The sequence below is a fragment of the Zootermopsis nevadensis genome, unplaced genomic scaffold (assembly GCF_977971745.1).
Source record: "Zootermopsis nevadensis isolate Lab colony 2312 unplaced genomic scaffold, Znev_1.0 Znev_ptg000015l, whole genome shotgun sequence".
Lineage (NCBI taxonomy): Eukaryota > Metazoa > Arthropoda > Insecta > Blattodea > Termopsidae > Zootermopsis > Zootermopsis nevadensis.
This window is the reverse complement of record NW_028259147.1, coordinates 7889009-7904635: the sequence shown is the minus strand read 5'-3', so window position 1 is coordinate 7904635 and position 15627 is coordinate 7889009. Positions and strand designations below refer to the sequence as shown.

The window sequence follows — 15627 nt, the reverse complement described above, 5'->3', positions numbered from 1 at the left end:
GTTAGGCAGAGCAAAATTAAGTTCAGGGACCTAGATACCTCACAGCAAGTTCCCCACATGATGGGAACCAAGTGGTGAAACATGAACAAAAAATATAAAACTGGCAGTTGCTACAATAAATAACCACTACTAAAGATAACAATTTACTATTTGCTGAAGTAAATGTCAACTGTGGTTTTGTGGGTTGTGATGCTATATATAAATGAAGATGGAAGTAACATGTCCCTCCAAAATGCTAGTAACCACAAATAAACCTACATGGCATCACAACCCAGAACACCAAATGTGACGATGTCACTTACACGAGAATCCCAACTATCAGGCCTTTAAGCACAGTTTCAATGTTACTTTTGGCACCCTACTTTCAATACTTGTCTCTCAGTTCATTTTAAATTAGATAGATCCAATGCCATGGCTCTTCCAATAGACAAGATTTTCTCTCCCAAACACTGTCCATTTATGATTCAAATCTTGCAGTATAACACAGGGACCCCTAACATACATTATATTTAATATCTTAAGAAAGTGGCATGTTTGTAATACAGCAGATCTATCAAACAACACAAGTAAATGGGGTGGGCATTAAGGTGACCCTTGCATCTTATCTGTTTGTCCCTGTTCTTCTAATCCGTCTGTAGTCCTGTGCTAACAGCGAAGCACAGTATCCTGCTCAGTAGAATCTGATGATAATTGCCTACTTCCAGAAGTGTCTACCCAAATGACAAAATTGTAAATCAGTCTGGGCCTCACAGGATCAAACAACATGATTTAATCATTCTTCCAATGGGGAAAGAAAAGAAATTGCAAAACCTCAGTATCTTACATATTAATTGTAAAGCTGAGGGTCAATGATCATGTGAAAACAAGAAAAAAGTTGTTTTTTTGGTGAAATATCCATTATAGCATGTCAAATGAATTTGATACAGTACCCACATGAATAAATAAGAAGCTAATATGCTATTGTGATTAATGCCAATTACTGATCTGTTTGACCCTACTGGTATCTGCCTGAACTGAAAGTGCTGAAGAAGCCTGAAGCACACTCCCCTTACCCTTCCAGTAGGATGATTATCAAAACATGAAGAATACAGCAAGTTGATTTAGAAGACTGGTAAGCAGAAATCCACAAGCCACATTAATGTGTTTTAACTATCACACTAGAAATATCATTATGCACATATATTACTACATTAGTAAAACTGATAATTTAAAAATGGAGGGTCATTCTTAAGAACTTGTTAGGTGCTTATTAGCTGGTCATGAAATTATTCATTGCCACGGCATCCAAAGGTTTATTATAGTGTTCACAAAAGCCTGCCATTGGATCCTATCTAGAGCTGGCTGATTCCATTCCATGCATATTTTTTTTAAGATTCATTTTAGAATTATCCTATAATCTATGTCTACGTCTTTGATTGGAGCATTAAACTAAAATGTCATATGCATTTCTCAACTCCCCCATGTCTGCTGTATGTCTTGCCCATCTTATCCTCTTTGATTTAACTGATCTAATAATATTTGGTAAAGAGTATAATTCCAAGCTCCTATTACTCCTTCTTTCTTAGGTCCAAATATTTGCCTAGCCCTTTGTTCTGATACAACCTCTTTCTTGTTCTTTCAAGTTTTACAACTGTATAATATTAAAAACAGTAACACAGAGTGTCACAATATATAACCTATGCAGATGATAAAATACTATTAAACAAATCAAGAATCAATCAACAATGAAGGCAAAGAACCAAAACACTCAGCACAACAGAGAGCGCTAAGCAAGAGAACGAGCAAACAAATTGGAAGTCATCCTGTTTACCTTGTGAGGTAACCAATCTGGAGTTAACTAATGAATCAGTTCAGGTGGCTGCCAGATGAGGAATGTCCCCTCAAGTGGTTAACATCACCTGAAGAAACACAATGCATGTGCCAACATGCCTACTGAGAATTCTGCAGCGAATCTCAAACACAACCCACCCATACATCTTTCCAGTGCACACAATGTACAAACACACTTATCATATCTACACGAGCTATTTCACTGAACAATCAGCTGTAATGTACTAATTAACAGATAATTTTTAGAGCGACAAAATTAAATGGCTTACAGTTCTGTACAGAACACAAGAATATGCAAAAGTGGGATGGAAATCCATATAATTTAAGTAACAATAAAACTTTGATTACACATATAATAACCAGAGCAATCATCAAAAGTCATTCCAACCCAGCTGCTATAGAATGTGCAAAAACTGATTTAACATTTAATAAATTTGAAAAACACTTACTAGATAAACCACCATGGTCAAGAAAAGATGCAGAGTTTAGTACAATGAAAGCTCAGTAGATGAGGGTTTGGAACATTTCACTCAGGACAACTCAAACACTAACTAAGATTCAAACTGGGTCCCTCCAAATACAAGTTCAGGATATTATCACAAAACCAATTTGCTCAATGAAGTGTTGAAAACCAAGTACTTTGCGCATTACATGTAACATAAAACTAATCCACAAGCATCAGCCAGATTGGATTATAGCACACACTTTCGTCATGATTTCACCATCTACAAACATTTTGCTGCTGAGAATAGAAGGAAAATGGCAAACACATCTGAGTGTGCTATTATATTTATTAATCACCAACCTTAGCAAGGAAATGTTAGCAAGCCTGTTTAGTATTTGGAAAGTCCCAGTTCCAAATATCATTAAACTGGCCATGAACAACATCCTTCCCAGTTCACACCAATAAATAAACCAAAACAGAAAACTAAGTAAAAACAACAACACCCTTTGATCATGCAGCCGAGTTCCATTTAATTATGTTCCTTTCAATACATTTGAGACATTTGGTTTGCAAATTCATTGTTTATCAGGTCATGGATAATCAAAGTTCTACTGTTTTAAAATTAATCTCTATCACGTGCTTTGGAAGCCATAATGATATTTATGTATTACATTCTGCTGATAGTTAAAGTAATTCTGCTGTAACAAAAGAGTAATGTTACACATAAAACAGCAACACGTGGCAAAATTACAAGCTAAAACAACTTCCACATAATCACCATGCACAGTGGCATGTTACAGTACAGTCAACAATGACTGATGTAAACTGTAGAAAGTTCATTTTAAAGCATTTTACTGCCTCATGCATACAACAACACATAAAGTAATAAATACAGAATCAGAAAAACTTCTCCCTTGAAAATGATAAATCATATTAACATTTAAATATATGTCTACTTTTTGAATCTTAGCTTCACTTTGTTTCATTATATGAAGATAAAGATTATTAAATACAAAAGGTGAAAACATTATATGAATCTAGGTATTAAAATGATGAAGTATATAATTCAAACACAACATGTACCATACATATGTAAAGGCAAGATTGAATATTTGAGTACACATATCTCTTACTACAGATAAAAATCTAGTGTTGTAAAGCAGCTGTAATTACACACAATCACACTGTGAGTCAATATGAATTTTCTTTTATTTCATTATCAGCATATCAAAAAATGTTCAAAACAAAAGTTTTAGATTTTAATGAGATTATATTTTATGTCAAGTACTAATTTTCATACATAATGAAATATTTTTTTTAGGAAATCAGTTAAGTTCCACTTGAGCTTTATATAAATCAAACTTGACCACCAACACTTAATGTTAACTTTCAATAAAAAACTTGAGTGAAATACAATCAATACTTTTCAAAATGAGACATGCAAACAGCAAAGCCACCACATGTGTTGATCTTATGCACTTTATTAAAAAAGTGTGAAAACCTAAATGTATGCCATTTAAGTTTGAAAAGTAAATGACTATCAGCAGCATGTATCAGTATCACTTACATTTATAAGATACTTGCCTAACTACTCAGAACATCAGACTTGTGAACACTGAAATCACCATCTATAAAGGCTATATCTGCAACTTCAAATAGAACAATTTCATGTCATGGCATGAAATCTCTATATGGAAAAAATACGTCTAGAAAAGCAAAACAAAGGTGACATAAGGAAACAAATTTAACACTAAACAAGACAGGTTATTATAAACTCCTGCTCCTGAACACTGTGTGTTGACTGACCTGCGGACAGGGCTTGACATGGCAAGAGGAGTTGGCACACCAATAGCTTTTATTCGCTGCTGCATTGTGGGACTTGGTCCAGGCCCTCTTGGGGCTGGTGACTGGACTTGCTGCTGGTCTGGTGACAATGGATCGGGTGTGTGGCTTCGAGATTGAGACACTTCCATACCCCTGTTCCATTACATCAATGAAAGTTATGTTCAATTGTGTTTCATTTCCATATCTAATTACATTTATTGCATACACCTATACAAAAGATTCTTTTTAAGGCACAAGAATAAACAATGCTATTTAATTGACTATATCAGCTGTGTACATGAAACTGATCTTCACAGACTGATTAACATGTTACACATACAAGTAAGTCATGGTATTACAAAGCACAAAGCTAGCTCCCTGTAAGGAATACTTATATAAGGATACATATAATGACTACTAAATATTAAATACGATGAAGTGCAAGAACAGAGCAGTCACCCTCGATGGACTAGTAGTTAGCGTTTTCGCCACTGGACCCAAGGTGTGTGGGTTCAAACCTGGCCGAGGTCAGTGGATTTTTAAGGGTGATAAAAATCTATACCACAACTTCCTTTGGAGGGGAAGTAAAGTCGGCGGTCCCATGTAGATTTACGGCATGTAAAAGAACCTTATGAGCATGAACGAGATGTTTTGTAAGCAAAATTTAGCGGCCATTTCTCACCCAAGTCTCTCCTAATTCATTGCCAGATGGCTCTAGCAGTCAAATCAGGATCGAGTAGAAATTGTGCAGCGTCAGTAGGCTGGTCACTCACTACTCACAAACGCACACTTCACACACTAGGAAACCTCCGAAAAAGGAGGCGGCAAAGACCCACAAATGGGTTGTATGGCCAAGGAACAACAACAAGAACAGAACAAAAACCTGTCCATAAACAATATTGAGTGTTTCAGAATGTAGGCATCAAAGAAAAGGAAAATTACAAAAAATGTTTCTTACAGTAGATCTATATGTATCGACTACAGAAAATTGTCTCTGGATACTGTCCACTGTTTGAGTAAAAAATACATATGTTTCAGAAGCAAGTTTGGTCCTAGTCTTGAAGGTGAAGGAAAGGGTGCCCATTAGATAAATATATACCATACCACTAGGCAATAAAATAAGTGGCCATGAGCCTCAGTGGAAAATACAGACAACACCCAAATCTCATATAATGATACAAGACAAATGTGAAGAACCTTCAGAGGCACATCTTTACTTCAGACAGTAAAGGTGTAACAGTTCTGTATGGTATATTTTGAATTGTCTGACATAAGGAAGTATCATTTCAACTACCTTGGCCTGGGATGTGGACTGCCACGGGCAAATGGACCTCGCATCTGTTGCTGTTGTTGAGGATGGCCTGGTTTGCGAGGGGAATCACCCCCTTCAACAGGAGGCAGGAAGAAGTTGCTTTTGGATCCATGACGCTGAAGTGGAGGAGTAGGCTCACAGTCTTGGGACTGTGATGCTGTAGGTTCCATGTCTGTATCAGAACCCTCCCCTCGACCAGGTGAGAGCTGAGAACAAAGGTGCACGATATGTTACAATTAAGTGACATCTGCTGAAATAATCAGAAATGTGATTACATTTTACATCATCTCATTTATCTTCAAAATGAAAAAGAAACATGATTAGAAAGGCATATTCTTCTGAGTACACTGACATTCTAAAGATGATTTTAACACTGTATCATGTAGGTCACTGTTGCACTAATGTGATCCCTGGTCAACTAAACTGTGTCACCATTCTGAGTGGCTGTAAAAATAAAGGAAAGCTATCCTGCTACATTCCATGGAGGTGGTTGGAGGGAGAGTTTTGCTCCTATTTGTACTTGCACTTCAAATTTGATGGGGTGAGTAGTCAGTTTCATGCCCTGACCACACTTCACCCCAGGGGTAGGACACTAGGTACCCACTGGACAGGAAGTTGGGTGGCCCGAGTGCCAATATGAACTAAAAATCCTTTGTACCTGCTGGGAGACTGAATTCCAGTCATCCCACCCAGTCAAGACACTGTCCTGACAGCTACCTCAGCTTCACTGAGTGGCTGTAGATAATCATAATGTCTGTGAAAAGTTGAAAAGAAAGTAATATTAATAACTAAAATGGTCACCATTCTGAATGGATGGACACAGATATGGCAGTAACCTGCTGCAACCCAGATTTGTACATACCTCTCCCTAACTTTAAAAATGATGAAAACAAGGAACTTGTAAAAGTGTCTGTGCATTCATTTAACAAACATATCATGTAGACAGCCTCTACACTTCACAAATTATCATAAAAAGTTAATAAATGCAAATAATAACCCAACCACAAGCTTAAAACACCTTATGCCACATTCTTTAAACACACACAAATTATCATATTAAACTTCAAAAATATGGCAACATTGATTAAGAGATTATTTTGTACTTTGTATGGATGCCACATAAATTTTAATTTGTGAAATAGGTATAACAGGGTTTAAAGTTCGGGAAGCACTAGTCGAAGACACAGAAATCACACAACTCAGATATTAAGTTTGCTTTACATGAATATTTTAACATAAAATACTTTTTACTGACATGCTAATTTTGGTTAAATTTCACATATTTACAGAAAGCTTAATCCTAAATATACACAAAATAGATAAAAAAATAGCTGCATGTTACCCAAAGAGTTTTATTTTTTTAATACCTGCAAAAGATATAAGGATGTGCAATTTACTCTACACTTACTGTTACCTGCTATATTTTACTTACACAGAAGTGCTTCTATGCTACTTCTGCTGGCTACAAAAAATGTAGCTCAACATTTCATGAAAAGGTTATTATATAATGGTTTACTTGACTTAAAAAGGCTACCTGAAACAAAAGCCACATATGCAAGATAAAACCAAGGATACGTTTGGGCAGAAAAGGTGATTTTATATTATTTGGAACAATGAAAGGTAGTGAACAGACAGCTCTACAAAACAAGGTATTAAGCCATGAACAGAAAGAGAAACCACTTGTAAGGAATAAAAAATAACATTACCTATCAACACTTTTAATTACCCGTATGTTTGCTCAGTTAATAACTATTAATATACTAGGTCAGTGATTTCAAAACATGTTCTATTACAAGCTAAAAGAAACTTTTTATTAAAATTACAAACCAAACACTGTTTCTGTCCTCAAACAATTAACTGTCACCATAAATAGCAGGATAGTTACTTAACCCTTTCCAGTCCAGTGCTGAGGGAGACTCAACACCATACTTCATTCAACTGGGCCTCATACTGAGGCAGCCTTGACACTCAGTTCTGCTATGATTTCTGCTCTTATATGGTGACTCCTGCCATATGCTGTCATAAGAATATTTTGTAGACGTATTTATGAGCACACATCAATGGAGTTGATTATACTCTAGTGAATGACTCCAAAACAAAACAATCAAAGAGTCAAAATTTTTGCAAAGAAATTTTCTAATTTACTGGCCCACAACACCACCAAAAGAACATGGACCAGTACAATACACAGTCAATCCAACATTGCTACCTAATCTATGTTAGAATACTTGGAGAATATCACACAATAGCAATTTCTTTTACTGAAGATTGATATACCAGTAACAAGCTGCATAATCTAAAAACCATTTATATGTCAATGCGGCTAGGAATTCTTGAAAAAGGTCAAGAGTCTGAAGTATGTAGTAATTTTTAGCCTTTTACTGTGCACACAAACTAAGATCAGTATCACAATACAACTGATTAAAATAGTTTTGTGTATGAAAACAAAAGCAGAAAGGAGTGATAAGGTGCACTACAGTGGAGAACATACATTTCAGGTATGTTCTTTGCTACCTTACTAACCCCAATGTTCATTTACTGTACACACAATCTATTGTTGTAATGATGAACACATTGCATCCTGTCAAGGATTATCTTCTTTGCATTTATTAAATATTCAATACACTTAAAAATGTTTCAACTTATAATTTTAGACCTTGACATGATCTATATTTTGTCAAGTACAAATTCTTTTGTAAGAAAGAAACATTTCTATGACAATCAAGAATTCTGAATTAGTTTCAAATAAGTAAGGAATGATAATGGATTGATTTCATGCAAAAGTAGTGTGTATGACAATTTTCAGTGTGAACTCCACACCAAATTTCAATAGAATCTCTTCAGTAATTACTGAGATGAAACAGCACATGGATTGACATAATTTTCCCTTCCACACGTTTTTCAAATAACACACAACTGTAGAGGCCAAAGTCTTGAGTTGTGGTGTATCTATTTTTGGCCTTAACTCAGGATTTGTATTAGGATTTACTTAGCTATGTCATGAGGGGAAAAAAGTGGCTATCACTACAGTGCTGTGTCACTGGAAACAAAAACTATTTACAAAACATTAGCAATTAAGTAGAACTGTAATAATTCACTTACAATATCAATAAACATATGTGAACAGAAATTTAATTTTAATCAAAACAAGTTCAAATGTAAACACAAGAATCTAAAAATTACATCAAACTCTGAGAAAAAGTACCACCACAGTTGTATGTAGCTATATATATTATATGCCAGGATCCCCACTTTGCTTGTCAACAATAAGCCAAGATTTGACAAAGCAACTAATCATGCAAAGGCAGTTTTAAGTACCAACCACTGTGCAATAAATACAAATTAGCATACCAAATTTACCAATCAAAAATGTAGCAAGAACTACGTTTAAAAAGCATTAATTTAACAATGAAACTAATATGGTTTAATCTCCTCAATTACTTCCTTTCACTAAATAAACTAATCCCATAGCACAAGACCCTCCTGATGCAGTCAACAGCTATTTAGCTGTTCCAAATATGTCCCATTATAATCTTGCCTCCATTCTAGTGTAATGCCATCATGCTGTGCTCAGCTGGTTTACCAAAATTTTGGAGAACCTGGATGTATCCATTTTCAATATGACATGATTAATAGTAACATGGCACCGATGTTTAAAGAGGCAGTGAGGAAGGCACAAAGCAATGGAAAATTCCATGCTGATATTGGTGGATGTGTGGTTAATAAGGAAGTAGAATGGAACTGAAGTATCTTATTCAGGACCAAATATCCACCAATCAGGGCTCAGAATTTCCTACCCTTAAATAATGAATCACTGAAGTCTTCTTGTGCCTGCAAATGGCTGATTTCCATTACTTTTAAATATAACTGCATCACTAACAATGATTCTTATTAATAAATGTTTTTCTAGCTACAATATCTCCTTATAGTTAGAGCATTTACAGTTCAAAATCCAATTTAGAAAGTACACTGCTGAATCTTAATATCATCTCCACCACACTTCCAAAATTTCATATTCCAGTCCCACATCCTGTACACACTGGCTTGGTTCTGCCAATGATTCAATAATATGTATAAAATCCCTTCCCCCTCCAAAACCAACCTAAAAGATTTTGTACAGCAAATGCCTGACAACTCATGAAATAGTTTGGAAATAACTGTACAAGAATAGCCAAATGAATTTGGTTTTAGCCTTGTTTCCTGAGAGGAAAAAAGGCTTACAAAGCCATCACATGGTATATCTGGCTCTAATGAACCTGGGACTTCTTGATGCAAAGTAACACTTACCATGAAACTTCGAATAATAGACATGCAGTTACTCTAATGTTCACTATTACAAATTTCTTATATAAACAATATCAAGATGGTGGCCATGCAAACATCTAAAAAATCAAAGCAAATCCAACGTATTTTAACACATATGTAATTTATCAGCACTAGAACCCCATGTTTCAAAACAGCTAACAACAAAAACTACACTTGCTAATTCCAACACAGTTCAGTCCAGTCTGCAATATATATTCCTGAAACGTGCAGTTTAACACTAATATCTCACATAATTGTCTATCAAGTGTTTGTTTTTGGAGAACTATCCCCAATAAAATAGTATCATTTTCTTTCTTCTTTCAACAAAGCTAACATGTCCAGCACACCAGACCCATTTAATTATCTTAATAATACTGTTTAACTATTATAACTTTCTGGTCATTTTATAACAGTACTACATGTTAATATGATCTCAATAAAGAGAACATGGCACCTAAAAAAGTAAGTGTACTTCCTCATAACATCAAAATAAGACCTGTTGCAGCCAGTTAGTTAGCTAGGTACATAACTAACTACATAAAATAAAGTCCTTCTGAAAAAGTTGATAGTCACCAGACATTGTAGGCACAAAAGGAAATTTAAACTTTGCATAGTGATAGATTATAAATATACCAGCCACTTTAATATTCCACCTTAACCTCAAAGAAAAGAATCACTGTAACAAACCATATTATATTACATTAACTGACAATATGTACTGAAGCACCAAAGTATAATTCAATATGCAGAACAGAAGAACACGGAACCATGGTGTATAAATTCAAATAACAAATTTTGTTCCACACTTAGGATACTTAATATAAGACACAGACTGAGGTTCACAGAGTAATGAAAAGTGAAGAACTGAAATTCATCTACAGAGATCCTATTACAGTATATACATTCCAGGAACTGAGGAACACATTTTAGAAACTAGATAATTTAGTCATCCCAAGAATCACAACCAGGAAAATTAATGCACCGAGAACATTTATAGTTTCTGTGTGTTAAGCCATCAATCACAAAAAATGTATATAAAACACTTACTCCTGAAGTACATAATCATTTTTTGCCATAATTTAGTTTCATATGTTAAAAGCGCAATACTATGAATCAAGTCTTGACAGCAGCATCAGTACAGCAGATGACAAAAACAAAATTTCCCCTCTATCATGAAATACAGCCTGATGTCTAGCTCTGCACATAAAATCTGCTCTTGTACACAATATCAAGATATTACATTAACAAAAATGATTTTACTACTGCCAAAAACAACAAAAAACCATCAGAATAACATTTTAAACATAGTTAATCTTACAAATTACGTGAATACCACAAAGGGGTAGTAGCTATGGTAATGATGCCACATCAAATATAATTTCTATTATTATAAATATATTGTCCCCAATGTTTGTAATACTGTACATCAGAACTTGGTGAAACACAAATTCCATGGTTCAAAATCTGTTTCACAGAAAGAATATCAAAGCTTCCTATATGAATCACATTATCAGTTTGAATCAAGAATTCAGCATGCAACTACAAAATGCAAGAGAACTACAGAAGAAACTGCAACTAGCAGAACTGAAAATCAATACAAAATACACAGGGCGCATCCTGGCTCTTACCTTATTGTAAGCATTCGAACTGGCATTTCTAACCCCATTGCTGTTATCCATGTAGGTTTTTACCTGGTTTTCATTGGTAATGGTTGAAATTGCAGAGGCTGACAAGGGGTACCGTTTCGGCTTTCCCACGTACTTACTCGCCTTCAACAGACTGAAATACAACACATCAAATTACACGTTTGCGTGAAAATAATTTACCATCAAAATAATTATCTAGGTATGTTCAAGGAAACAAAAACTAGCCTGGCCCTCTTAGACTATATAAAACAATCTGATAATGTTAACAAAATGCAGACAACATGGCAAATTAATTATGGCATTACATAAAGTCTGTGAAGCCAACTTTATATCTGCAAGAGTTAAATGAGAAAATTAAAAAAGAAAGAAACAGATATTACTGTAATGAAATGATGTTTCAAATCATTGCTCCTCATTATATACTGATACCCAATGAGTGTTTCTATTTAAAGAAGATAAATATGCATCATGAAGGCATAAAAGCTTATTTTCAAATATCTCCTTATATTGATGGGACCAGAATACTCAAATTCTTAGCACAGTGTATACAGCAATAGGATATGCAATGCATGTGCACCTCCACATTTATCAATACATCCATCTTCATACAAATACATGGAAACTAAGATAAAATTTTAAATGGTGAAATGACCTGTCAAAAATATGACAAGTAGAGAGTAGTCCACTTGGATACAGATAAAATAAAAACTTTTAAATAGCTACTGATAATTTTTTTAAATCCCAATATTTCATACACTTTGTCTATAAAAATGTAATGAGGCCCTTTTGAGCTTAGGGAATTCCGTTACAGCTGGGGTATATGGCAATGTCTTGTGCTGGCTGACAACCGACAATACACACACTCCTTACTTCCTGCTACAAGAAAAGGGCAAGTTTTAAAGGTTAAACTTTGCCTAATGGCCAATAAAGCTTACATGTGCATTGTTGCAAAGTATACTGCTGCATATTCTGTATTCCTATGTGGCAATCTGTGCTACCCAAATTTCATCCTCAAATACAATGTTCATAAATGGTTTTATGCAAAACTTAAAAAAGGCACATGGTATATAGATAAAATATGATAAAGTATTCTAACCTGGGATACTGTGGTCCACATAAAATGTAACAGCAGTTACGAGGACATCCTCGAGAGAATGGATTATAACCACCTTTAAACTTTCCAGTAACTTGCTCATTTGTAGTACGACCTCTTGACACCAGAACAATGTGGAAACCAGTAAGACCATAAATTGGTATAACAAGCAATACTATTATTCCAATTATAACCATACTTTAAATACTGTTAAGGATGAATATAAACACTGCTTAATATTCAAATAAAAAACAAATATGCTGATGTTCTTTTGGGTTCTGGCACCATGTGGAATGGAAGCATACCGTCACCTTTGGAACTAAAGTGACAATGCTGAGAATCAGAAGGATTACACAGAATGACAGGGACAGAAGACTGAAGGAATGGATCAATCAGGATGGAAAGAGGTAGAGACTTAGCTGGGCCAATAAGGAGACTCCAAACATCAAAGGACTATGGGTGGATGGAGGAGGAGGGTAAGACAGAAGAAGTCAGCCTTTACCAGGGCCAAAACAGGATAGATTCCTTTGTGAAAGAATGTCTCTAGTCCTTCAGGTCCATTAAGAGAAAGAAGCCAGCTTTCCTGTTTATGTTGTCAAGATGAAGCCTGATCTCTATTGCTTCCCTCATGATACTGATCAGTTCACATGGCGCCAGAACCCAAAAGAACTTCAACATCATCAGCACTGTGAAAACCTAAAATCTAATCTTACAAAGCACAAACACCACAGAGCAAAGACCTTCTTGAGAAGCTAACAGCTGCTCAGATAGTCAGGAAGTTCTCTAACCATTCATGGTAACTGAAGATTAATTTCCATGATAACAAGATCCAGATACATTTTTATGTTTTGGGCTCTCTGCACAAATCCATGTTTTTTCAAGTTAACGCCTTCTAATGCACCCTGCATAGCTTCTTGGGAACCCATTTGAATGTTGACTGCAAATCAGTTCAAAGAGTTTTGCTTTCACTTTATCATATGCAAACACAAAAAGAAACAAATTTGTCAATATTATTCTTCCGGGTTGTGAAATTACACCCTTACACTGATTCAGAGGAAGATATAAATTTTTTGGAGAAACATACTGTCATCACTACCCTGATAATTGAGATAGTATGTTCACAGCTGAACACAGAGACAGTATGTTTCTCCAAAAAGTTGGTATCTATCCACTATGAGTCCACAGTGTCATAACCTAGAACAGCATCAGCATCTTCACCACTATGACAGCCTCCAATCTCACAACAAAGAAACATTAAATGGCATGTGTCTGAACACCTTCAGTATAAATACAAAACTACCATTAATTTCAGGTAACACTAACATTTTCCAAATAATCTTTACAGTAAAATGTGCTTAAACAATGGCTCATAATTAATTTCCTGAGAAACATGTTTTCTTTGTAGCTTCATATGAAGACTTTCTATGCCAAAGTGTTCATAAAATTAGCTAAAAGTAGTTCAGTATACCAAGATATTGCAACTTATTTCCTGCCTCTAAATAAAGGATACGCTATGATTGTGTTCACTTCAGTCAGTTCCTCCCTGTGATAAAGCACATACACAAGGCAGAGCGTAAAAATGCTTGTGATGTGAATGCTCAGAGAAATCAGAAACATAAAAAAGAAGCGGTAGTTGCGGCGTCCAATACAATTGTTCACCCATGGGCAATGGTGGTCAAACGTCTGCAAAAGTACCATGGACTGCAATCAGTTATGTACCATCTTGCAAGTAAGAATAACAGCATCTTTAAGACTGACAACTTTAGTTCATTTCCTCACAAATTGAAGATACACAAAACAAAGAGAAACCATATTGAGAAACTAACTGCACTCTTCTTGTTCTCAAAAATAAATAAATGTGGAGATAAATATGATATTTTATGGGCTCAAAGACCATTACAGACACAGTGATTAAAAATCACATCATTGGGAATTTAACCATGGCCACCCACACTGCAGGCAAACATGCTATCAACTGAAATATCACAGACAATGTCAATGCATCTGCTTTTATAGACTTACTGAGTAACAGTGAAGAATGTGGAAAATAAAATTGCGCACTACAAAGAAACAGTGGAGTGTCAACACCTAATATTTTGCCAGAGGAAAGTCCACTATTACAATGCTAAACCACAATTCAATCTGAGGGTTTCAACTGCCCAGGTACCATTGTTAGTACAAAGAATAAACAAAGAGAAGTGTGGATTTTTAGAATATGTACATCTAATGAAACAAACCACTATTGTGGTGAATACCTTAACCTACCAACAGGTCTATGCCAGATATCATATTATAATAAGCATGTTACAAAAATAAGAATAACAGTGAAGCAAATTAAATATTTATTTGTTTTTGTGTGAAGTTCAAACAATCTTTAATTTTATTACGTATTTAAATTGGTTCAAACCAGTATTTCCCAAAATCCATTAGCGAATTCTTTAGCTAAAAAATTAATCACGGAATACCAAAACCTACAATTAAAACAGCACATGAAAAACAATACTATTGTGAGCAGTATATAAAAAAAGATAGAAATAAAATAACTTACAATTAAAGTTTTTTCTACACCTTCAGTATCTGAGGAATACTTCCGTTCTTATCACAGTGTCCAGACAACTTGAATAACTCTACAGAGATGGAGTCTCACAACAGGTGTTCATGTATCTTTCTATTTGTAATTTAAACACAAAGTCAATTGTTAGAATTAACATGTTAAATTTTTGGATACCCCAGGGTTCTATGGAACATAGTTCAGGAATCAATGGTTTACACCAATACATGAAAACTTTCACGGAAGCACACAAACCCCTGTTTAAAAATGATGGTTTCATATACAGGAAACTACTGATACTGTAATATGAAGCATATACCTCAATACAAACATTGCAGACACTACAGTGAGAGCAGCGCGGTGGTCGGTAAAACTGGCATGTAACACACCATTTCATTCGTACAGTAATACCATTGATTTCTACATTCTTATAAAGTGGTGCTCGAAAATCATCCTCCCTGTCCTCTTCTGGGGAAGCTATCAACACAAACATTAGCATATAAACCATGATTTTCAGAAACTGGTTTATGTTTTGAGACAATTTGATACACACAGTTTGGAATGTTAGGTTGAAAGTATCACTGTGAAATTACACTCTGAAGGTTCAGAAGGGATAAAGCT

The 15627-nt window shown here is 35.1% G+C and overlaps 1 protein-coding gene across 3 annotated transcripts in view; it reads right to left on the bottom strand.

The window, feature by feature from the left end:
• Nucleotides 1-15627, bottom strand: part of Zdhhc8 (zinc finger DHHC-type containing 8) — a 32020-nt gene that overhangs the window by 11540 nt on the left and 4853 nt on the right. For all 3 annotated transcript variants that reach the window (XM_022071176.2, XM_022071177.2, XM_022071178.2), the window contains 6 exons: nt 15326-15483; nt 13966-14138; nt 12459-12653; nt 11345-11495; nt 5394-5617; nt 4082-4252 (listed from right to left, as the gene is read on the bottom strand). In XM_022071176.2, the coding sequence (XP_021926868.1) occupies nt 4082-4252; nt 5394-5617; nt 11345-11495; nt 12459-12653; nt 13966-14138; nt 15326-15483 (1072 nt within the window). The remainder of the gene's footprint in view (nt 1-4081; nt 4253-5393; nt 5618-11344; nt 11496-12458; nt 12654-13965; nt 14139-15325; nt 15484-15627) is intronic.